The 23,741-nt window shown below is 47.8% G+C and overlaps 7 protein-coding genes across 7 annotated transcripts in view; 4 read left to right on the forward strand and 3 right to left on the reverse strand.

Moving 5' to 3' along the window:
- Positions 1-2,033, reverse strand: part of PADG_12370 (uncharacterized protein) — a gene marked incomplete at both ends in the record, with an annotated part of 3,019 nt that extends 986 nt beyond the window's left edge. The window contains 3 exons of the mRNA XM_010765085.1: positions 8-1,203; positions 1,259-1,801; positions 1,869-2,033. Coding sequence (XP_010763387.1) covers positions 8-1,203; positions 1,259-1,801; positions 1,869-2,033 — 1,904 coding nt within the window. The remainder of the gene's footprint in view (positions 1-7; positions 1,204-1,258; positions 1,802-1,868) is intronic.
- Positions 2,034-5,156: 3,123 nt separating this feature from the next.
- PADG_07880 (uncharacterized protein) lies at positions 5,157-8,397 on the reverse strand (the record flags this gene model as incomplete). Its single annotated transcript, XM_010765019.1, has 2 exons — positions 5,157-5,339; positions 5,533-8,397. 2 exons carry the CDS (start codon positions 8,395-8,397, stop codon positions 5,157-5,159), a joined length of 3,048 nt encoding a protein of 1,015 aa, XP_010763321.1.
- A 406-nt stretch (positions 8,398-8,803) lies between these two features.
- Positions 8,804-9,449, forward strand: PADG_07881 (mitochondrial 54S ribosomal protein YmL27; the record flags this gene model as incomplete). Its single annotated transcript, XM_010765020.1, has 2 exons — positions 8,804-8,989; positions 9,147-9,449. The coding sequence occupies 2 exons, from the start codon at positions 8,804-8,806 to the stop codon at positions 9,447-9,449; spliced, it is 489 nt and encodes a 162-aa protein (XP_010763322.1).
- A 1,864-nt stretch (positions 9,450-11,313) lies between these two features.
- PADG_07882 (ubiquitin-ubiquitin ligase HUL5) lies at positions 11,314-15,202 on the forward strand (the record flags this gene model as incomplete). The annotated part of the gene is made up of 3 exons (XM_010765021.1): positions 11,314-13,307; positions 13,379-14,396; positions 14,507-15,202. 3 exons carry the CDS (start codon positions 11,314-11,316, stop codon positions 15,200-15,202), a joined length of 3,708 nt encoding a protein of 1,235 aa, XP_010763323.1.
- A 485-nt stretch (positions 15,203-15,687) lies between these two features.
- Positions 15,688-17,729, reverse strand: PADG_07883 (uncharacterized protein; the record flags this gene model as incomplete). The annotated part of the gene is made up of 2 exons (XM_010764919.1): positions 15,688-15,750; positions 17,547-17,729. The coding sequence occupies 2 exons, from the start codon at positions 17,727-17,729 to the stop codon at positions 15,688-15,690; spliced, it is 246 nt and encodes an 81-aa protein (XP_010763221.1).
- A 326-nt stretch (positions 17,730-18,055) lies between these two features.
- Positions 18,056-20,772, forward strand: PADG_07884 (polyadenylate-binding protein, cytoplasmic and nuclear; the record flags this gene model as incomplete). The annotated part of the gene is made up of 4 exons (XM_010764920.1): positions 18,056-19,486; positions 19,562-19,636; positions 19,727-20,463; positions 20,547-20,772. 4 exons carry the CDS (start codon positions 18,056-18,058, stop codon positions 20,770-20,772), a joined length of 2,469 nt encoding a protein of 822 aa, XP_010763222.1.
- Positions 20,773-22,402: 1,630 nt separating this feature from the next.
- PADG_07885 (uncharacterized protein) overlaps positions 22,403-23,741 on the forward strand; it is a gene marked incomplete at both ends in the record, with an annotated part of 1,996 nt that continues 657 nt past the window's right edge. The window contains 4 exons of the mRNA XM_010764921.1: positions 22,403-22,508; positions 22,635-22,800; positions 22,996-23,321; positions 23,349-23,503. Of these exons, the coding sequence (XP_010763223.1) occupies positions 22,403-22,508; positions 22,635-22,800; positions 22,996-23,321; positions 23,349-23,503 (753 nt within the window). The remainder of the gene's footprint in view (positions 22,509-22,634; positions 22,801-22,995; positions 23,322-23,348; positions 23,504-23,741) is intronic.

The raw sequence follows: 23,741 nt of genomic DNA on the forward strand, positions 1-23,741 counted from the left end.
AACAAACCTTGCGAAAGCACTCTTCAGTGAGCTGAAAGCAGATTCCGACAAGCTGGCATCCTTAGCTAACTCATAAACGGTGTACACCAACATCGCAAACTTATTGAGTGCTTTCCCGCTAAAGTACATGCTATTGAGATTTGTTTGCCGACTGATATCTTGGGAGAGCTCGCTTGGCGCCACTTCTCTAATCCTTTGCCTCGTGGCATTGGAGAGAGTAGCTTCTCTTCCGGTGTTTGGATCAAAAGGGCCAAATCCGATGTTAACAGGAAGATTCTCTTCCACCATGGTCCATGAATTTCCAACACAGGCAGTTGCATTCCCTTTTGTTGTTGTTCGAAGAAGCATGTCTGTTTTCATGTGGTTGGTGTGAGTGTCGAAGGACTGAACATGGTGAGGCAATGCGAACATTAGCAGCGGGGTGCTGTTAACATTCTTCCCGGCCTTCTGCCAAGACAATTTATAAGTCCCCATCGCTTGATGAGCCACGACAGACCCTGATACATGGGCCTCTGTGGGATAAACACCAGTCGTCCGATCGTAAATTGCCTCCCCTGCTAAGCCACTAGGGTTTTTAGCAACCTGGATAATGCCACTATACCCAGTCGGACCACTGATGAGGGTATTTGATACCAGCACGAGGTTTGGATTACCTCCGTTTCCTGAGGGTGTCACGTAAATCAACCAATGGGTGTTGTCTTCCAGGGTGACTTTGTATTTGTATATGCCTGGCTTGGGAGAGGCTACAGATTCGAGCTTTCGGAAAAACACACTGGACTGTATCGCCGGCTGCAGACCCGTGTATATACCGGTTACATACCCCATGCCTTGAACTAAAGGGAATATAATGGTAGAATTTGAACCGCGATGGGGACGGAGTATAATATTCGCGGAAAATGCCTTGGCTTTTGAAACAGTCAAGACCGTGGAAGTACCAAGTTCGGATGCAGACAAAATCATTGACTGAATCCCAATGGGATTGATATAGAACTGAACTGGATTGCCAGGAATTACCTGGCTCTTTGGGCCAAACGCCAGTTGATGGGATTCTATATGAGATATGAGGACACCATAGCTTCTTGCATTCCCTGTCCCTTTGGCCCATCCCACTGCGTATGGATGGACGAACGCATAGCCGGTCTGGGTGCCAAGAAAGAAGTTTGCGTAAAACTTGTTTGTAGATATTGGGCCAGGAGTATCCGACTGCAAATTGATGTGAGAAATACAATCCAAGTTCAGAACAAGATTAAGAACTTACAATATGATCCTTTCGTACAGGATGGTCAGATCTTGAATTGATATTGGATGGGATTGGACCTTTGTCGATTGGTTCGAATATATCTTGGTGAGACATACTGCTGGGAGTGGGATGGGGGATATTAGTTGATATTTCTAAAGTTTGAGAATGCCCCGCCGTTCCAGAAGGGTGGACAGTAGCAGTTTCTCTCGGAGGGCTTCTTGACGTTGCACTGGGTGCTGCCAGATATAGTGGAATGTGATAAGGTGATCCGGATCGAACTTTTGATGAGGTCACTGTAGCGAATTTAGGTGGCGCACCAGTGCTTTGGTCAAGGAGCCAACTAGAGATTCGATTTTCTTCCGCGTGTGGAAGGCCAGGGCACCAGTTGCCTTTGTAATAACAAGCGGAGTTGGAATAAAGAACCTTAGAAGGGACAATATCTAGGTGCGGATATTCTGGGTGAGGTAAGCCGATATGATCTTCAAATACGACGTAGGAGATGCCCGTTGGAAATGGTTGAATGCTATCGCGAACGTCTTTCTCTAATTCAGTGTGATATACCTGGGGATTCCTGTTAATAAATCCTTAGGAGTCTTTTCGCAGGACATTTGTATAACAGACTACATACCCCTGGAGTTCTAGTAGCTTGCAGCCGTACACCAGTTGGTGGAAACTGAGTCACGAGAGAAAAGGAAGGGATGTCGACGTCCACATTATCGCACAGACAATTGACACCTGAAAGGCAACGAAAAGCTCGGACTCCAGGTAGGCACTGCATGGCCATCAGCAACATGGCTACAAGCCATATTGACGTAGAGAATACCATCTGCTGATGGTGCTAATCAACGCCGCAAGCCAGTTGCCCTTAGGAGTGGATAGGAAAATGAGAGACGGCCACTGTCGATGGTGAGAGAAACAATGAGCGAGAGGAGCAGGAGAAGGAAATTGGTATCATGGAGCGCTACAACAGTGTAGGCTGGAGAAAACAGGATGCAGGAGAAAGGAAAACCTCTCTAGCCACTGCAAGTAGCTGGCGGAGGGCTGAAGCCCTCTGAGAGGACCCGACACCAAACCAAAGGAGCGTGAAACGAGTGCGAGAACAAACAAACGGCGGGAGAAATCAAAGGAAAGGAGGACAGGGGGAGAGGGAGAGAGAGAGAGAGAGAGAGAGACGAGAGACGAGAAGAGAAGAGAAGAAAAGAGAGTGTGGTTGTTTGAGACGAGACGAAGATGAAGAAATGGGAAACTCAAAACTTTGAAGAAGCTTCAAAAAGGGGGCAGGAGAGATGCCCCCTCCGCAGAGGGAAAAGGATTTTGCAAGCCCATTTTGGCGGGTGTGAAAAAAAAAAAAAAAAAAAAAAAAAAAAAAAAAAAAGGGGGAGGGGGAGAAAGAGAGAGACGATCAGTTAAACAAGAACTAGCACAGAGTAAAAAGGAAGATGCAGAGGTTAGAGAGACAGCGGGACAGCGGGACAGCGGGAGAATAATATAGAGAATGAACATAACTGGAGGTTGGGTGATGGGCAATAAACTAATAGTGACAATTGACATTTCCTCGAATGACTGTAATGTGATGTAACTGTAACTACTCCAGAGGGAATCTTGCTCACCTAAGACCACTTGATCCACTAACTATCTATAATTACCTGAATCAACAACCAAGCAAAGCTAGCTTCCCAAAAAAAATAATGAATGAATGAATGGATGGATCGTTGACAGCAAAATCACAGCATCCAAATGTATGCTCGATCAAAACCATATTTGACAACATCAGATGTGTTCTTCAAAAAGGGTTCCAGATCAGACAATCAACGTGCCTTTATATATCGCCGCCGCCGTCGCCGTTCTGAGAATTCACAACATCCCTTATTTCGCATTGAATGACGTTGGAACAAGCTACCCCTCTGCTGATACAGAGTGGGTCTCGTCAACTAGGGTGACCTCGGGTTGCTGGCGCTGCTGGAGATCCCCTGATCTCCTTTAGCTCGGATCTGCGGTGGCTCTGTGGGGCGGCAAACCAACCACCTTGGAAAGGCCCAGCCCCAATGGCTGTGTGGATGAGGGATATAGCAACACAGAAAAAAAAAAAAAAAAACCCCTTCGTTTGCCCTCCATTTTTCTTGCTGCAAGGCTGAGATCTCCGCACACGCAGCTCTTGTGAGGAGAAAGCAGCCAGCATTTCCATAACAGTGGAATTAATTCATCCATCGGCTGATGCGTCTTTTGTTGAATAATAAGCTGTGGCACCCCCCCCTCCCCCCCCCCCCCCCTCCTCTCCTCACGATAACTAGTTACTCTGTCCGTCAAACATTTCCATCAGACTGCTGACCAAGATGCCGAGGACTATTTTCATCCGGTGTGTTTTATAGTTATTGGATAAACAGAGCAGCTCAGAGCAGCTCAGAGCAGCTCAGAGCAGGCTTGGCACCCGCGCTTCGGTGGCGTCCTTGTTCTTTTCTGCGCTGGTCTTCGGTCTCTGTTATACGGAGGAGTTGGAACTTCCCCCAGGTTCAGAGAAGGAAGAAGAAGGGGTCTGTCATATGAACTAGCGGCTGCACGTGATTGACCTGTTTACAGCAGAGAGCTTGACAGGTTTGCTTGGGTGAGAACCTGCTGGAAATCCTGTTATTCCACGGGGATTTCCGCTTCTAGCTTGGATGTCATATCACTCTGAACTACCAAGGTACAGCTGATGGAGTCATGCTTGCTTGCCATGAAGAAATTAAGAATCATGGATGATTCCAGTATCAGGTTGGTGGGTTTTTGAGCATGTAATCTGGACCCACTCATATAATCCGGATAATTTGAGGGGCTCAGTGGCACCAGTTACGATAAGCCCTAGGACAGCAGAATCAGATTAAGATCGTTTGTTGTTGTTGTTGTTATTGTTGTTGTTGTTGTGGATAGCGAGAGATGTATATATATATAAATATCATATGTAGAAGTATAGAACTTATGGAGAAATGTTATTCAAATACATCTTTGTATTAAAATTAGAACAGATATAAGATATTTTTATTTATATTACTAGTTTTAGTGATTGTTTTCAATTTTATATTTCCTTCATTATGATAAGGATGTTATGTTTTTCAAGACTGTTTGTTAGATGCTATATTAAACACATAACTCCCAAGATAAAAGTTACAAAGTATAACTTCTGACTACTCTTGTTTGAAAATTATTCAAGTTTTTAATGATTGTCAACATTCACAATTTGCTTTTAAATAAATTATTTATATCTTGTTTATGATAACAACATTAGTTACTGCTTGATAGTTTTGTATCTACTAAGTTTTGAATTAACTATAGTTAAGCTAAAAAGTTTATCTCTGATTTAACATTTCAAATTTTTAACCTGTTGTTTCATTATAAACAGAAAATGAGACATTATATTTCTGCGGCGTCTCGGGGTAATTTTGTTTTGTACTACATGGTTGTGCCAGAAGACCGTTTTTCAGAGAGATTTGCAGCTAGGGCATGCATGCATCAGGAGGCCAGGTTATTTCTGTCTTGTTGTTTTTGAGACCAGCGGATTAAGGTTTGGGTCAAGCAGCGGAGATACCACCACGCAATGAACGGGCAGCAGACTCCTTCAAACACATTATTATATCATGGACTTCATAAAGGAGGGTGCCTGCAGGGAGGAATATCATAGGTATCATCACAACACCAGCGACAAAGTAACAGAAATTAAATATATCACGTATTTTTAACACATGTCCCCGTTCTAATGTTCCCATGCGTCCGTCCCTGGATAGAATATACATGCAGAAAAACAATCCCATAAACTTTAAACATAGGAGATAGTTTTTGGATCTATTCTCGGTAAGTATCACCAGAATCAAAAGAACTCTACGAACAGGGTGGGTGACAGAAAGAAAAAGAAAAGAAAGAAAAAGAAAAGAAACACCCCCGATCACAATAGAGGTTTCTGTAGTGGCTTGATAACCCCCTGTTTGAGCATGACGCGGGGCTTCGTGGCGTTCTGGAATGTCTCTTTGGTCGTCCATTCCGGACCGATAGGCAGTCGGAGAGAGCGTTCATATTGCTGTCTGGACTCGAAGGGATGTGGAAGCTGGGACGCGAGGTACTTGGTATTCTATTCATATTTTTGACGGTTGTTAGTGAAATGGAAAATATGAATGAAGCCATGGAAAACCTCCAGGAAAAAAAAATTGGAGAACAGCCACCAACTGCCCGGCTGCCAACCATGTATTGGATAAAAAAATAAAAAAAAAAATAAAAAAAAAAAAAAAGCCAAAGAGACAACAACATCCATCTCCAAAACATACCTTCCGAACCCTCTTCTCGTTAATAATAACCCTATCCAACTTCGCATCCTTCCTCTTCTCGGCCTTAACGCCCTCCTCCGTAACGAATGACCGCTTCGCCTTAGCCTCTTTCTTCTCCCGTTTCGTCAAGCCCGCGCCAGCCCAAGATCCCCATCCGGGCAGCGTAGTGTCGATGACCTTGTCACCCTCCTCCTCAACAGTCTCAACTTTCTCCTTGGAGAAGTCAGCCAGTACCTCGTCGCCTGCGAATGCCTTCTTGACAAGATCTGCGTTCTTGAGGAGTACGGGTACACGTGCCTCGTCAGAGTCGTCGCCGCTTTCATCATCGTTGTCGCCGTTGGCAGTTGTGGTGGTGGCAGCAGCTTTATTGCCGTGCGAGTCGTTTGCGGCTTTCTTTTTGGGGGCGGTGATGCGCATTGATTGTTCTGAAGAGGGAAGCGGAGAGGTGACACCCTCAACAGTGCCGTTGGTGATCAGCGTAATGTCACCTGCAGCATCCAATGCGTTGGTTTGCTTCCCGGAGTTCCTCTTTGGCTGTGAGAGCCACGGGTTGGACTCGAAGTCATCATCATTTGTTGTGTCCACGTTGGCTTTGTCGGAGTGTGTCTTGAAAGGACGATAGCTGCGTGCCGTAGATTTGTGAGCGGGCTTTCTGTCAACCTTGATATCGATATCTTCATCCGATTCCTCGACGTGTCCCTTGCCGTTGGTATCGGAATCCGGTTCCTCGAATTCTTGCCTTTTGGTAGCCGTAACGGCAGACTTCTCGGTGGCAGCCTGTTGACCAAACTTTTGATGGCCCACTTCAGCCATCTCGGTGTCAGATTGTGAATACTCGCCATCCAGCTCACGACGGAGCTTTTTAACTTCAGCGTCATTCTGAGCCTTCCGTGCAGCTTCCGCATTGCGCATGAATTTAATCGAAAGTAACTTTGCATATGGCCCGGTGATTTCTTCCTTGTCGTTCCTGTTTTGACCCAACTCACTGAGGTTCTTCTTCAGTCGTTGCGTCTCAGCATCCGAACCAAACCCATCCTCGCCCGCGTCGCTTTCACTTTCTGATTCCTCACTTGAGGACCGTAGATACTCCTCCTGTCCGGAAGTGACCCGTTTCCCCAGGATTCTGCTCTGCAGCTCCTCCTCTCTCCGCGCCAAATCTGCCATTCCGAGCCGTGCTTCATCATCCCAGGCTGTCCTTCCAGTTTGTTTAAGGCTTTTAGCCCATTTGCTTTCCCTGTGCTTCGCTCCCATTCGAGCTTCCGCTCTGCGTCGGTCAAGTTTTTCACGGTCCTCCTCGTTAACATCAACCCCAGCAGCAAGAAGAGCTTCTCTTTCTCGAAGTTCCATCTTTTCCCGCTCCTTGCGATGAACACGACGGTACGATTTGCTCTTAATTTTCTTAATCCGCTTAGCTCGAACCTCCTCACGGAAAAGCAATTCTCTGGCTTTTCGTAGCTCAGCCCGACGGGCCTGTATTTCCTCCAGAGGAAGCTTCTTCGCCTGTAATTCTTCAAATTCTTGAATGCGAGCTTCTCCCGTTTTATCTTGCTCGTCCGCTAGGCCGCTCTCCACGAGGATATTCTGAATAGTACTCTCAAGGTCCGTCCTTGGCTTCGTGTCAACAATGGTTGACTTCTGTAGGGCGTTTGGTTCGGGTAGCGGGAAAGAGAGATGATCAGCTCTTCGATTAGCCTTGACGGTTTCAATCCATCGATTCAGGGCCTCCTTGCTCTTTTCGTAGGCGGCAGCACGGTCAATACGATCCTGCTGCCGTTTGGCAAGCGGCACTTCCAGCTTCCCATTTATCCCTGTCTTGCTCTTCTTAGTTGAAGGAACGGCATCGAGGTGTTTTAACGACCCTCGCATACGGGAGTCAGAGATGGTTGGTATTAGATCTGCAGCTGTAAGTTTCCGTGTAGGCATGAGGCCAAATTCTGTAGGTTGGGCGCCTTGAGTGGTAGCAGTCTGCTTAGTTTTCGATTTGCCGTCGCGGAGTTGTTCTCTCTCCATAGCCTTGACGAACATTTGTAATTTTGAGAGTCCGCGCTCGTTTATATTATCCTCATCGGAGATAGATAGTCCAGAGGCATCGCTCGCATCGTCCTCGTCGTCGTCGTCGTCCTCGTCATCATCATGCTCGTCATCTTCTTCCCCTTCAAGCTCACTGCCAGTAATATCAATGCCATCACCTTTATCCGCAATCCCAGAGCGAGAATCCCTCTTTAGTTTCTTTGCTTTTCCCTTATCGTCTAATTCCGACTCTTCCGCATTCATATCCCAGGCTGTAGCAAGATCCACCGCTTCTTCCCCAAGATCGTCATCACCACCACCATCATCCTCCAATTCCCCATCACCTTCATATAAATCAAAATCTTCCCCACCTCGTTTCCTCGGTATCGGCTTCGAGTTGGGCTTGGGTTTGGAACTCCCACCAAATCTAAACCCATCGAAATGTTCCCCATCACTCTCACCCATCGCTTCGTCACTATCGATGTCACTATCATCGTCCTCATCGACTCGACCAAGCTGCCACTCATTGCCCTCACTATCACTCCCATAATTGTCGCTTGAGTCTGCATCTTCGCTGTCGTCATCATTATCGCCCGTTCTCCGTCGTTTCGACGGGTGCCGGGAGGAGTCGTTTTTCGCATCAAGTCTTGACGCACCGCCACGTCTCTTGCGGCTTGAGCCGTCATCTTCTTCCACGCCCATGCGATGTTTCCGAATTCCCGACTTCGAGGGATACTGGTGTCCCACAATAGTCAAAGCATCCAGACCTCCCCTTGTAGATTTCTTCTTTCCTTTGGGTTTTGGACGGCGGAGCTGCTCTTTTGACCGCAGTTGGTTCGACTGTCTTCCCGCCATAGTTGTTGTAATTAATTCCCTTTACGGGAAGGGGAAGAGAACACAGATAAATAAATAAACGAGGAGAAATTGCATCAGGATATGGGGTTGTTGCACAATGCGAAATCTATTTGTATTCAGCAAAACATTCTATCCGTAGATACAATTAAAATAAGATTTCCGCGATCTGCGCCCGAGAAAAAAAAAGTTTCTCGGTTCACCCAAATTGGCGCTAGTCCAAGCTTCCTCAATACAAGACAAGAATAACCACATAATAGATATAATCATACACCCACCAAGCCGACGGACAAAACGAAATCCTCAATTCCCCGCATGACAACGACGTTTTGAGGACAAGAGGCTGGCGATTGGTCACTCAACCTAGGTAGCCTTGGATGGTTGGTTCATCGACAATTCCTCCGAAACCATGTTTAAACCCACACCATGTCTGAATGCGCGGCTGCGGTTGACCACCAAGCAAGTCAACGGAGGCTATTACAAGGGTAACCGGACAGGCAATGTTGGATTTTTTGGCAAGAGAAAAGGCACATACTATATCGATTGGCGGAAAGTTCGCACATATGTCGTTCCAGAGGGACTGGATACATTCAAGGTCGGTTTTATGTCTTTATGCCTTGTGCGGGCACTCTCATCTCTCCTCACTCCTCACTGCTCTTCCCCTTTTCTTCTTCTTCTTCTTCTTCCTCTTCTTCTTCCTCTTCTTCTTCTGAGTTATGCGCCCAGATTACTAACCCTACAGCCCATAACAGCTCACCCCATTCGTTACGAAACGAATGGAGCCCACAAGAACGCAGTACACGAAAACGATAATGATCGGCGAGCGGAAGGTGGAGGCGCCACGGGCGATGGATGGAAAGGATTACCTCGACGATTGGTATGCGAATAACGTTTTAGAGTCTGATCAACTGGAACGGTACCGGAAGGGAGAGGTTGTCGAAGAGGACGGTGCAGCTGTAGAGTCAGAAGTAGCTGAAACCACTTCAGAACAGTACACGGAGTCAACGGCGGCGGACAACAGTAGCAACAAGAGTCCAAGAAACCAAGTGCCCTGATTTTTTCTTGCTGGTCCAGCTTTTTCGTTAACATTTTGTTTTCCGATACCGGGTGAGTTTCGTTGGCCCCCGGCGATCTACTCAGAGGCATCTACGGTGCGTGCCGGTGTCTTACGATATGGGGGAGTATCGCGAAACTGCGCTTCTCCATGATTATTTTGGGAGAATAAGTTCTCGTTTTCCTTTTTTCTTATGTACAATAATACACTACGTATTCTGTTGGTTTTGTGATTAGAGGTTCCAGGCGAAAAAGGATTTATATCTTTATGTTCAAGAATCTGTCAAACATTGCAATTTTTTTCTGTATATTTGCTTTGGCAGGGTAAGCCTTTGTTGATTCAAAAGGCGTAACGGACCAGAAACCATATCATATTTAACTAATAATTGTAGTGTGGACGCAATTGATCCCAGAAACACTTTCAGTTATAATAAATAAATAAATAAATAAATAAACATGCATTCTTAAGACTGCCCATGAGTCTTATATCCTCAAAAGTGCAATCTCAACGTCTCAGATACCGCAATTGATGCATGTTTGAACAGCTAAATTGAACGTGATGCCAGCGAATTAACATGTTAATCCTCGCGGCTCGTGGCTCCAGCCAACCTCAACTTCCTCGAGTCAAACATCGATTTCCCCAACACTCCGCTCATTCATCATTCCTGGAGATTTCCAGATCTTCATACGATCTTTCTGCACTGCGGTGCCTGAATTGAGGTGCAGGATGCTTTTGAACTTGAGACTCCTCTTTGGGTCTTGCTGTCACCATCCTTGTGTTTCTAGGAACATCTGTTCGTCAAAGCCCTGTAGCCCGCTACAGAGTGTCCTTCTGCGGCGTTTTCCAGCTGCGATTTGATCGTATTTCTCTGGACAAACGGGATTTTTCGACAACACTTGCAAAATGGCAGGATACGCTACTTGATTGAGGCTTCTCCTCCGGTCTACCTCATCAGTTGTATATGTAGATGGTTCCCTTCGACGCGTACTGACTTGTCCCTGGTTATTTACCGCGAGTGTCATGCAGCAATACATGGGATGGTAGACTCCTGAAAATGAACAAGAACTGCAGTCAGCTTGAATCTTTCCTCTGATCCTCAGAGTCCATTTTTCATGAATCGAAGAGACCGCACGAAGGAGCGTCGGTCCGGAGTCAGCAAAAGAGCTGCGGCGAATGTACGCCCTTTGCGGACGGGACAGGGTTTCTATTGAAAGATACTTGACTAGGGTAGGAGAATACCTCATATATTCGAGTCACATCTCAATGCTCCACGTAGAGGATTGTCAGCCCGCCCGTTCGTTGAGAATTGTCCCATCTGAGGTTTGGGAGGTTGGAATATAGTTGCTAGTTCGGCGTTGGAAACTTTAGACTGTGCGTATTTAAACTGGCTTCTTAATTGGAATCATTTCCTACAATCAATATTGCTACTAATATGTCTGGACTATTTTTCTATCGTCTCGTTTATATATTTATTAGAGCGCGCGTTGTATTTGTTTAATGAAAAGATCTTAGCAGCACAATGGTGCCCGGGGGTAAGTTAATGTTCGCGGATGTTCCCTCGATGACGCCGTTGTTTGTAATCCATGTTCCTGGTCCCCAATCTGGAGAAGACCGAAATTCAATCATCTCCAATACTCGAGAAGCTTCAAGCACCATCATCAGGTTGACATAGCATCCTGCGGATATTCCCGTCTTCCGTCCGTCCCTCCATGGCCGTATCCAGCTAGAGTCCGGCCACCTGAAGCATGGACATGTTTGCTGCAACCTCCCGCCGCCCCTTCACCACCACTCAGCGTTGATAACTAACCGTATCTCACCTTGCCCACCAGGCACTCCTCCCTCACCCAACATCCGTGAGAGCAACCATGTTCCAGTCATTTACAGGGAGCTCTCGCAGACCGCGACAGGTCAACCTCTCAAACAGATCAACAAATACCTTCGCCGCACACCCTTCGGGACGTCCTACTCCAGCCGGCCCGGGACCGCAATCAACCCTTGCCCTCGCGCAACAGGAACGGCTTCAGCGACAGTTGGACCGGGAGAGGTTGAATGCTAGCCGCACCTTGCAGCGCACGTGGAGGGGACACAAATCCCGGATGGTAACGAAAGAGACGTGGAGACAGGAGTGGGATGATGTGGAGAGGAGAAGAGGGTTGGATGTCTTCTCCGCTGGTTCAGACGTGGGATCGTTGGACTCCTGGGTGGCTACTCCGCGGCCATATACGAACCCTACGGACTGCCTGTCTCAGCTGAGGAAGCTGCTGCGTTTTGTCTGGGTTAAGGATCGGGATGATTGGGCGCGGCTGTCATATTTTGGGAAGTGTTTCCAGATGACTTTGGAGGAAGCTCCTGTTCTCCAGCCTGATGGGGAGTGGACACTCACACTTGAGCGGTTTGGAGGGGTTGTTCTGAAGTTTCTTGCTGTGGCGCCCACGTCCGTTGCGCCTGTGTCGGTGGTGAATGATCTTCTTCGGCTCGTTATTTTTCTGTCTGTTTTGATACCGAAACAAATCACCCGTCTGGCTGAACAGTATTATGCCGTGTTAGCTTCGATAACTCTAAACCTTCGGACACCCGCGCTGGATTTCAGTCAGCTGAGGGATATGGTGGTGAAGAGTGTGCTCGCTCTTCTTCAACCCATTACATCGGAAACCCTCGATGCTTACGAATGGTTTGGCCGAAACTACCTAACAGTCCCGTCTCTTGACCACCATCTCGGAAAGATTGATGACCTGGCTACTGGGGTGAACTACAAACTTCTGGCCTCCGCAATAGATTCACACATCCTACCGTCCACGGATTCTTTTCTCCAACTGAAAGATGTGGACAAACGGCTTTGGCTGCTCTCCTATTTTATCTTCTTCCACCAACATGCGATGGGTGGTGGCGTAGTCAAGCAATCTCCAGAGACCTTGTTTGTGAAAGTCGTGACGGGCCTACTCAGCCCTATTGCTGGTGATGTTTCCCGCGGGCTTGGGATTGAAGAGCTGACTCAGTCTGGGCTCACGCCTCTTCCTCCTTTCATTCGGAGTCAACTTCTCACCCTTGTCGATCAGCATAGCATCACACATCTTCTAACACAGGCCGAATCAAGTAAATCCCCCACCTCCGGAGCCTCTCAACAATCGCAGCACCAGGCATCAGAGGATGCAAAGGCATTAGCGGCTTATGCACTAACACTTCTGAGAGTTTTCGCTAAGAGGGGAGATGAAATACGCATGTGGCTCTACTTAGGCTCCGCAATGGGAACAGGAAAAGATGGTGACTCCGCCACAGGTCGTCTCCCTGCCATTAAGTATTTTTGGCATGCCTCTAGGTCAACAAACGTGTTTCGGAATATAGTGCAAAACTCGCGTGATGTCCTGGCAATGCTTCAACCAGCTTCAGCCCGTAGTTCTCAGGAAGGAAATCGAGTAGTCCAACAAAGCAACGATCGTGACCGAGAATGGACAATCATTCTGTTGTTTCTTGAGCTTTATACATTTCTCCTTAAAGTATTGGATGACGATGAATTCTTTTCCGTCACACCTTCTCTGGGGAGAACTACTAAAAACCCCAATGACTCGTGGACACAAGAGAGCGCTCTCCCCCTCGCGGATGTGAAAGAGTTAACTATTTTCTTGAAGAATTTGGCATTTACGCTCTATTGGAATGCGGCAGATTTAACAGCTTCAGAAGCAGAAACTAATGATCCAGGTGGTATTCGCAATTATTTTGTAACCGGTGGTACATCTCCAGAGCCAGCTTCTTCGACTCTAAAATCCAATGCCAGCAGCATTCTTGTTGGGGCTACTGGAATTCCTTTGGATTATTTCAAGGGGCTGGTGACGGGTTTGCTACGCATGGTGCATGAGAGGGAGTAAGTGATATTTTTTCTACTTTCGCCTCGTGAATATTGAAATCTGGAGATAACTAATATGATCATATTAGCTCGAGGCGTAAGTTCTTGCCCGATGGCCTTTTTCTGATGGTTGATCGCTTTGATATGGAAGGGTTCATTCCCACGGTCGTTGCCGAGGAGGAAAACAGACACCAACTCCAAGAAGAAGACGAGGATGATGAACAAAGCGACGAGGCCCAGGATGAGACAACGGATGATGGATTGGATCAATCTCGAACACTTATAGGCACTGGGCGAGCTCAACAGCTTCGCCGTATCGAAGAGTTCAGAAAGCGATATCAGCAAGTTGCGCGGAGGAAAGAGCTAGAAGCTGTTGCACCTCGTCTGGAGATCTTGCGGAATATACCGTTTTTCATACCGTTCGCTACCCGCGTTCAGATATTCCGCGAGTTCATCTACAGAGATCAGGTGCAGAGACGACGAGGTTATATCGATCCCGACTCCTGGCGCTTCTCTGTTGCTCACCACTCCCTAGGTGAGGATGGGAGATTGGGGAATGACGTCTTAAGTAAACACCATGCGACCATAAATCGAGAGTCCCTATTTCAGGATGCTTTCGAACAATTCTACGACCTGGGTGACGGCCTGAAAGAACCCATACAGATCTCATTTATTGATAAATTCGGCACGCAGGAAGCAGGAATAGACGGGGGCGGCGTTACGAAGGAGTTCCTAACTAGCGTTATCGGTGACGCGTTTAATCCATCCGGCGACTCTAGCCTGTTCATTGAAAATGATCAGCACCTGCTTTATCCGAATCCTACTATTGTCGAGCAGCGAAAGGCGCAGCTTCGGCATCAGGGTGTTAAAGAGAGGAGCGTGGAGTGGAATAGGGAGATTAAGGATATACTGAAACGGTATGAGTTTCTGGGTCGGATTATAGGCAAGTGTCTTTACGAGGGGATTCTGGTTGATGTCAGCTTTGCGGGATTCTTTTTGTTGAAGTGGGCTTTGACAGGGGGTACGAGTTCGGCACGCAAGGAGTCGTCGTACCGCGCTAATCTCAATGATGTACGGGATCTCGATGAGAGCCTGTACCAGGGATTGGTAAGTTATCCCATTTAAACCGCTCACCAACTACCATCCCCTGAACGCCCCCCTCTTTTCCAGTAACATGTCATGGCCACTTGACTAACCACCCCATCCCCCGCACCCAGCTTCAACTAAAAAACTACCCCGGTGACGTCGAAGACTTCTCCCTGAACTTCACCGTAACCGATACGGTAACCGTCCCCCTCACAACACCCACGGGCAAACCCTACACAACAACCCAAAGCACAACCAAAGAGCTAAAACCCCACGGCTCCGACATCCCCGTCACAAACCAGAACCGCCTCGTCTACATCTCCTACATCGCCCGCCATCGCCTCCAAGCCCAACCGTACCTCCAAACAAACGCCTTCCTCCAGGGGCTCGGGACAATCATCCAGCCATCCTGGCTGTCCATGTTCAACCAGTCCGAACTGCAGACGCTAGTAGGCGGTGAAGCGGGCGAGATCGATGTCTCCGACCTCCGCCGCAACACCGTCTACAGCGGCGTGTACATTGTGGGTGACGATGGGCAGGAGCACCCGACCATCAAGCTGTTCTGGGAGGTGATGGAGGCGATGACGAACGAGGAGAGGCGGAAGGTACTTAAGTTTGTGACGTCGACGCCGCGGGCGCCGCTGTTGGGGTTCAGCCATTTGAACCCGCGGTTCAGCATTCGGGATTCGAGCGTGGACGAGGAGAGGTTGCCTAGTACGAGCACCTGTGCGAATCTGCTGAAGTTGCCGAGGTATACGAGGCGGGAGACGTTGAGGGAGAAACTTATGTATGCGATTAATTCAGGGGCTGGGTTTGACTTGAGTTGAGGGGATGATTCTTTTCTAATTTATTTATTTATTTATTTATTTATTTATTTATTTATTTATTATTATTTTTTTTTTTTTGGGACAAGTGAATCAATTTTTTGACCCCCGAAGATAGGTTCAAACTGTGTTATTTTTTCCTCACGATGGATGGAGATAGCTATTTCCCGCTTCACTTACTTCCTTTGAAAAAAAACATTCGTGGCTTAGAAAGCTTTCTAATTTTCATTCTCCACCTTTTTCGATGTTTTCTCTCTGCTTAAAAAGAGGGACTGCAATGCGGGCATACTGGGATCAAGACGTCCATACTGCTAAATCTACATAAAAGTTTCTTCCTTGGCCGCTCAAATTCATTTGTCTTCCTCTTCTTTTCTCTCTTGAATTTCTTCACCGTCAGACATCTCATTATAAGTTTGCGGTGGATTCTGAATATATGCACGAATGCACGAAGCCCATGTCCCTGATAAGGCATCTGCCAGTATAACTAGTTAGTCGTTATCGTCGTCGTCGTCATCGTCGTCGTCGTCGTCGTCGTCGTCGCGGTGGATGTGCTACGTACTTCTAGAAAGCAAGCACTATCTGCCCTGACTGTCATCATGCAGCAGGGCATGGATAGACACACTGCACACTGCGTCTGCGAGCAGACAGCGTTTGGTTGCTTTCCCTCTGCCCCATGTCCTCACCGCACACATGAGGATCAATAGTTATGTTCGATAGATTGGTAAGATAGTGGGCAGTTAAGTACGTATAACGTAATTCCCCTAAATTCCCACACAGCAAACCACCCACAGTGAGCAAACCTTCACAGAGTAATTAGTTATTCTTCAATGTCCTAATTCACTCGCTTCAACACGAGAAGACGCCACCTATTGGCAATAAAAATGCAGAAAAACTCTATCGAGATACAGGGAAGCATTTTGAACTTGCAATACCAGTCTTTTGAAATCAAGAAACAGCCTCGATTCATGAAGCTGCGCATGTATTTGGAGTGTCATGTTTGGTTCACTAGTGCGCCGTAATGACATCTCCGCAGTGGACACCACATCAAAATGATTGATGTTGAGAGAGGCTGTATGAGACTAAGCTGCTGCATAAGAAGAGCAGTAGAGTTAACTATCTAAAATCAGCAGAAGAACTTCTGCAATCGAGTGTTGAAGAGGCCTTGCGACAGTTCCAGCGCCAGTCTGGATGAGTAGTATTTAAAAGAGAAGAGGTTGTCGAGCATCGATAGATTGTCTCTATTTCAGGGTGAAGTTCTAGTCAGCGGCTCTCTCAATTAAACCAGTGCCACCTCCCTCCCTCCAGCAACTTGAGCCGTTAGGAGGCTTTATTCCACCTTTGGTGCAAACCCTCTGGAGTTTCCAGTAACCGAATTGCTGTGGGAGGCGGAAGACAGGCCTCAGCCGTCAAAAAGGGGAGGGGGCAGGCAGAGACGGGAGCAGAGCGAGACAGACGAATACGGGTCTCGGATGGGGCAGTCCCAGCCCCGTTGCACCCAGCCCGTTGCAAGCTGCCATCCACATTGGCAGCCGCCAGTCGCCAGCCGTGAATGTTTACGCCGTTGGGTGTTGATGTCTGCTGTTGTCTGCTGTTGTCTGTTGTTTCTGTTGTTTCTGTTGTTTCTGTTGTTTCGACGCTGCTTGCTGCTGCTGTTGCTGCTGCTTACCTAATCAGGACTAGCTCCGTCTCCCGTTGGACAAAGCCAAGTTTTCATTTCACTTTTTTCTCCTCTGATAATTCCTTTTTTTTTTTTTTTTTTTTTTCTTCTTTTCTTTTCACCAGTCACAAAACGACCATCCAAAACGGAACAAGTCAAAAAAGATAAATAAAAAAAAAAATTGGAAAAAAAATAGAAAAAGGGGGTGACAAAAGGGAGAAAAAAGAAGAAAAAAAAAAATAAAACAGGAATCACTGTGTTGGCTGTCTCTTTTTTCATCTCTTTTTTTTTTTTTTTTTTTTTTTTTTTTTTTCTTTTTTTTTTCTTTTCCAGAGCACAAACCACAAACCACAGAACCAACTAACTGAAATCAAACCTTCAACCTCATCTCGTAACTTTTGTCTTGTCTTCTTCTTCTCTTCCTTTCTACACAACCCAACATCCCATCCCAATCCCAATTCTTTCTGGTCTACGCTGTGTCTTGATCCAGTGTTCCCCCTCTCTTCCCTTCCCATCCTCTCCCTAATCCTACTCTTCTGGCCCCAAAGCCCTCGTACCGTGCCGGAAAAACCCAAAAAAAAAAAAAAAAAAAAAAAAAAAAAAGTTGAAAATCCCTTCAAAAGAGCCTTGCACGGGATCTGCCTGGTAAGTGACTTGACTGTGTCTTTCTTCGCTTTTTCCTGTAGTTACTGCCTGATCTATTGTGTCTGGCTTCTCGTTCATCTTCTTCCTCTTCATGGCAACATCAACGGCTGCTTCACCAGCACCAGCACCAGCACCAGCACCAGTCCCATCCCGGACAGAGAGCGCAGAATCTACCCTCGCCACTCCTCCATAATAGAGTCTGTACTGACTGAACCCGCTATGCCCCATTTGACAGATCTCGCTGTTGTTGATATCCCCAGGTACTCGAGATCCTCTGTCATTCTCTCGTTTGACTTTCCTCTCGGTTCTATCAGTGCACGTCGTCTGCTCTTTTCATCTTTCCGTTATTCCTTCTGGCCCCATACCTGCTGCCTTTTACGCCCCGGAGAATACCACAAAGCGAGGTGACACATTCCCCTCTCTTGACTCCTGCAAAAGAAGTATTCACCCTGGTCACTGTTTTGTGCTGTGTTCTTTGGGACTCTTTCGCCTTGCTTATGCTGCTCTTTCCGTCCACTAGATATCGGAAGAAAACAAACCACTCGACCGCCAAAATGTCTTCTGCTGAAGTATCCACCGTTGTCCCAGAAACTAATCCCGTGGAGTCCTCCACGAATGGTACCACCATCAACACGAACGTGGCGACAGAAGGTGCTGCTGATGGCAACGAGACCCCCAACTCCGCTGCCCCTACCAACGCCCAACCACACTCTGCATCCCTCTACGTCGGTGAACTAGACCCCTCCGTCACTGAAGCTATGCTTTTCGAGCTCTTCTCTTCTATCGGCCAGGTCGCTTCCATCCGTGTCTGCCGTGACGCAGTCACCAGACGCTCTCTCGGCTATGCCTACGTCAACTACAACAACACCGCTGATGGCGAACGTGCTCTCGAAGATCTCAACTACACTCTTATCAAGGGCAAGCCATGCCGGATCATGTGGTCCCAGCGTGACCCTGCCCTGCGCAAGACCGGCCAGGGCAATGTCTTTATCAAGAACTTGGACACTGCCATCGATAACAAGGCTCTCCACGATACCTTCGCCGCTTTTGGCAACATTCTCAGCTGCAAGGTCGCTCAGGACGAGTTTGGTAACTCCAAGGGCTACGGCTTTGTTCATTACGAAACGGCTGAAGCCGCCACCAACGCCATCAAACATGTCAACGGCATGTTGCTGAACGAGAAGAAGGTCTTTGTTGGCCACCACATCGCCAAGAAGGACCGCCAGAGCAAATTTGAGGAGATGAAAGCCAACTTCACCAACGTCTACGTGAAGAACTTGGAGCCTGAGGTCACCAATGAAGAATTCCGGGAGCTGTTTGAGAAATACGGTGAAATCACATCCGCATCGCTCAGCCGAGATAACGAGACCGGCAAGAGCAGAGGGTTCGGTTTTGTCAACTTCGTTAACCATGATAGTGCTGCTGCTGCCGTTGAAGACCTAAATGATAAGGAATACAAGGGCCAAAAACTCTATGTTGGACGAGCACAGAAGAAACACGAGCGAGAAGAGGAATTGCGCAAGCAGCACGAGGCTGCTCGTGTCGAGAAGGCATCTAAGTACCAGGGTGTCAACCTCTACGTCAAGAATTTGACTGACGACATCGATGATGAGAAACTACGAGACCTTTTCATCGGTTTTGGAAACATTACCTCTGCCAGAGTCATGCGTGACACCATTAGCGACGCTGGTTCCGAATCTGAGAAAGAGAAGGAGGCCTCAAAGGATAACAAAGAGAACGTGAAGGAGGAGACTAAGAAGGAGGCTGGTGGAGAAGATTCCGCTGAGAAGACGGACAAGGCTGAAAAGCCAGATACCAAGAAACCTACTGATAAGAAACTCGGGAAGAGCAAGGGATTTGGGTTTGTCTGCTTCAGCAATCCAGATGAAGCTTCCAAGGCGGTCACAGAGATGAACCAGCGCATGGTTAATGGCAAACCTCTATATGTTGCCCTTGCTCAACGAAAGGACGTTCGCAAGAGCCAGGTACGTACATTTATTGTTGTGGAGTTTTGTGATTGGTCTCTTCCTCTTCGTCTCACTGACTGTTGATGTCTGCAGCTTGAGGCAAGCATTCAAGCTCGTAATACCATCCGACAACAGCAAGTTGCTGCTGCCGCTGGAATGTCCCAACCGGTAAATTTCCGTCCCCCTCCCCAAAAGAAAAAAACAAAAAAAAAAAAAAAAAATTCGACAGGAGTTCTAATAGTCTTAAAATAAAAACAGTTCATGCAGCCTGCCGTCTATTACCCACCTGGCCAGCAGGGATTTATCCCTGCAAACGCACAACGCGGTGGCATGGCTTTTGCCCAACAACCCGGCATGGTCCTCCCCGGAATGCCAGGCGGTCGACCCGGACAATACCCCGGCGGCTTCCCACAGCAAGGTGGACGCGGTCTAGCCGGCCCCAACCAACAACTTCCACCAAATGCATTTGGCCTGGGTGCCCAGGGACTCCCCATCGGCGCACTCCAGGGTCCAGGCGGTATTCCGAATGGTCTCACCTACCCACAAGCTATTGCTCAGGTTCAAGCTTCGTTCGGACGGGGTGGTGGTGGCCGCGGACATGTCCCGGGTATGCAAGGTATGCCACCTAATATGGGCAATGTTCCTGGCATGCGCGGGGCTGGTGGTCCAGGGTTCGCGCAAGGTCGTGGTGGCATGCCGCCTCAAGGAGCCGGTGGGATGGGTGGACGACCAGGCCAAGCGGGGCGTGGAGGAGCGGGTGGTATTGGTGGGCCTGTGCCAGGGATGCCACCTCGTGATGACGGTGCCGGTGTCGTGGGTGTTGGTGTGGGACCCAGCGGACTGAATCTTCAGGCGTTTAGTGCGGCGCCTCCGGCGCAGCAAAAGCAGATGCTTGGGGAGGCTATTTATCCCAAGATTCAGGCGCAGCAGCCAGAGTTGGCGGGGAAGATCACAGGGATGTTGCTTGAGATGGATAATGCGGAGTTGCTCAGTTTGTGAGTTTTCTACACGTTCCTGGGTTCTTACTGCGATGTGGTTTGGTATTGGGATATTTTAAATGCTGACTGAAACCTGATAGGGTTGATGACGACGCTGCGCTACGGGCTAAGGTCGATGAGGCTATTAATGTTTATGATGAGTATATGAAGAATAAGGGGGGCGAGGGGGGTGGTGAGGGTGCTGCTGCTCCTGCCGGTAGTGGTAGTGATGCAGCGAAGCCTAAGGAGGCGACGGGCGGCGCTGGTGCTGTTGCCGGTGCGGCTTCTGGTGGGAAGGACGGGAAGAGTGAGGAGACGAAGTCTTGATTCTGAGGTTTATGGGGTTTGGGAATTCTTTTTTGCTTTTGTTTATTTTTCCCCCCTTCTCTGCTTTCTTACGAAATGAGCAACGCCCAATGCCTATGCTTATGTTTGTTAAAACGGAAATGGATATGGATGGTATGCTATGGAAGGTATGGATGGTATGATATGATATGGTTTCTCCTTTTCTCTTTTCTAAAAAGGCAGAAAAGCAAGCGAGGGTTATTTGATGTCTTTACTAGCAAGCTGAGATTAGGCCGCCGTCCCCGTCCGTTCCCCCTTTTCTTCCTCAGGCTTGCTCCCTGTTTTATTTCTTCTTCCTTGCTCATCCCGCGCGCGCGCCTCACGCACGCACACTCACACACACTCACACACACACACACACACACACACACACACACACACACACACACGCCTCCATCTTTTCTATTTCTCCTCGACGCGTCTGTTTGGAGTTCGAGTTTCGTTACGTTAACGTGATTTATGAGTTATTATTTTATTTTATTTTACTTCTTTCTTCTCTTTCTTCATTCTTCTTGTATGGGGGATCTCTTTCCCTTCTCTTCTCCCTTTCCCCTTCTTTGCGCGTTTGCTGCTGCTGCTGCTGCTGGTTTTTAATCTGCCTGTTTGCCTGTTTCCTAGTATTCTGCTAACTGCCAGCGTATGTACGTACTGTACCTGATATCCCGAGGTTCCGCAAAAAGTTTCTGCTTCTTTTCTCCTTTGCCTGCTCCAGTACCAGTACCAGTTCCAGTTCCACTTCCAGTCCTATCTATCCTAGCCGTTGAACGGGTTAGCTCAGCTTCTCTCATCCGGTCCCCGGTCTCCGGATCCCGACTGGTCAGTCCTGTCCGTGCTATATCCTGTTCCTCCTCTTTCGTCTCTTTGTGTTCTTGGTGGAATGCCCACCAATTGTATCTGCTAGCGGTATGACAATGGGGCGATGGTGATAAAGTAGAAGACAGACAGACAGACAGACAGAAATAAAGAAATAGAGGATAACAAAATTGAGTTATTTACGTATATATATTTAAATTCTTGTCAAACGAGCAGGTAACGGTGGTGACATGGAGGATCCTGCATTGTGAGTGTTGTTTGCTTGGGTTTTGCGGTCTTTATGGGCGTTCACTTTGTATTTCCCTGCCCTTCCTTTTTGCTTTCTTTCTACTGCTTTTTGTGTGGTGAGGGCTGTAGGAAGATTCTGCAGAGGAGAGACAGAAGGCAGGTATGTGGAGAAGAATGGCGCATGTCGGTGCATAAGAGACGTGATTTGACAAGTTGATATACTGATACTTCTGAGAACCATCATCCACTTGAAGGAGGACGTGATAATCCGTTGTATTATGCGGTTGTTCACGGAGGAACGGACGAACGATTGACTGGCTATTTAGCAGAGAGATGTTTTGCCATGATCCCGTATATTTCCAGATGAACGAGTGGTGAGCATTCGAGCATCGCATTTGACGTTTCTGCATCACTGGAAAAAAACATGGGAGATCAAAGCTGAGGATGCGGCCTCTTTTAGCCTGACCAGACACAAATAACTAACTACCCGAGGCAGAAGGGGATCAAGCAGCCCACGCCAACAACCATACAGAGCATCTACCCCCAACCCACCGTGCAGTGATCATCAACCATGGCATCCTCGTCCTCCTCGCCCATCATCCAGGGGCATAGCATAGACAGCAGTCTTCGCGGCGCATATTCGGCCTCCCCAATTAAGTATATGCTCTATGGCCGAGGTAACTATTCGCACTCCATCATCACAGCTATCTTGTTACATCTTTCCCCCTCCAATTCCTCGCTTTACCCTCCCTATAGTGCTATCAATATCAAATTTCACGCCGTAACTAACGACCAAAGGACAGGATGCATCACCTCCCTCCCTGACGTCGTCGCGAAACTGGGCGCTTCAAAAGCGTATATTATCACGGGCAGGTCTCTGCGGGAAAAGACGCCGGTGATCAAGCAGATAGAGGAGATTTTAGGCGTTGAACATCACGTAGGCACTTATAGCGGAGTGCGGCAGCATGCGTGCGTTCTCATGCCTTAGTAACAATGGGGTTGAGGCAATCTAAAATAATCCCCTCCCTTCCTTGCGCCTGTTGCTGTCTATACATGCAACAACAAAAAAAAAAATTAAAAAAAATAAAAAAAATAAAAATAAAAAAAAAATACTACACCTTAAAATATATATGCCAACGCTCACCAAATGTTCAACCCAACCAGCCCACTAGCTGACATCGAATCCGCCATAAGCGCAGTCCGGGAATCCGGTGCGGACGTTCTGGTTTCTGTCGGAGGCGGATCGCCCATCGACGCCGCAAAAGCCATCGCGTATCATTTGCATGTTAACAATGACGATGCGAATGGTGGGCGGAAATGGATTCCCAGCATTGCGGTGCCGACGACATTGAGTGTGGCGGAGACGACGAAGAATGCCGGGTTTACCAATGCGGAGGGGGCGAAGGTTAGCGTTTCGGATGCAGAGTTGGTGCCTAAGGGTTCGTTTTTACCGACCTCTATAGGTTGTATTTCTCTTTGCGGAAGGATGGGTTCATAAGAAGATAAAAGGGGGCGAGGGTTTGTGAAGCTCGCTTTTGAAGAAACAATATATCTAACCCCTATGCGATGTATAGCTGTGCTGTACGACGGCGATCTGGCCCTGCACACACCCCTACGCCTATGGCTGAGTTCCGCCGCATGTTTCCCCCCCCCCCCCCCCCCCTCTACTAGAGTAGTAAAATGAATCACAGTCAGAAAGCATGATGAGAAAATAGATAGAGGGTGTGGTGGCGCTGTGTGCTAACTAGGTACTGCGCTACGGACACAAGCGTTGGTCTGAAAGGGTAACTATAATAGCAACTGCCTGGCAACCGCCTAGCAACCGACTACGAAATGACAAATAAGGAGATCTCTTCCAGACCCCACTTTCGCATATCACTTTAGTATTCGTTGATTAGATTACCTAGGTG

Source organism: Paracoccidioides brasiliensis (assembly GCF_000150735.1).
Source record: "Paracoccidioides brasiliensis Pb18 unplaced genomic scaffold supercont2.13, whole genome shotgun sequence".
NCBI classification, from domain to species: Eukaryota; Fungi; Ascomycota; class Eurotiomycetes; order Onygenales; family Ajellomycetaceae; genus Paracoccidioides; species Paracoccidioides brasiliensis.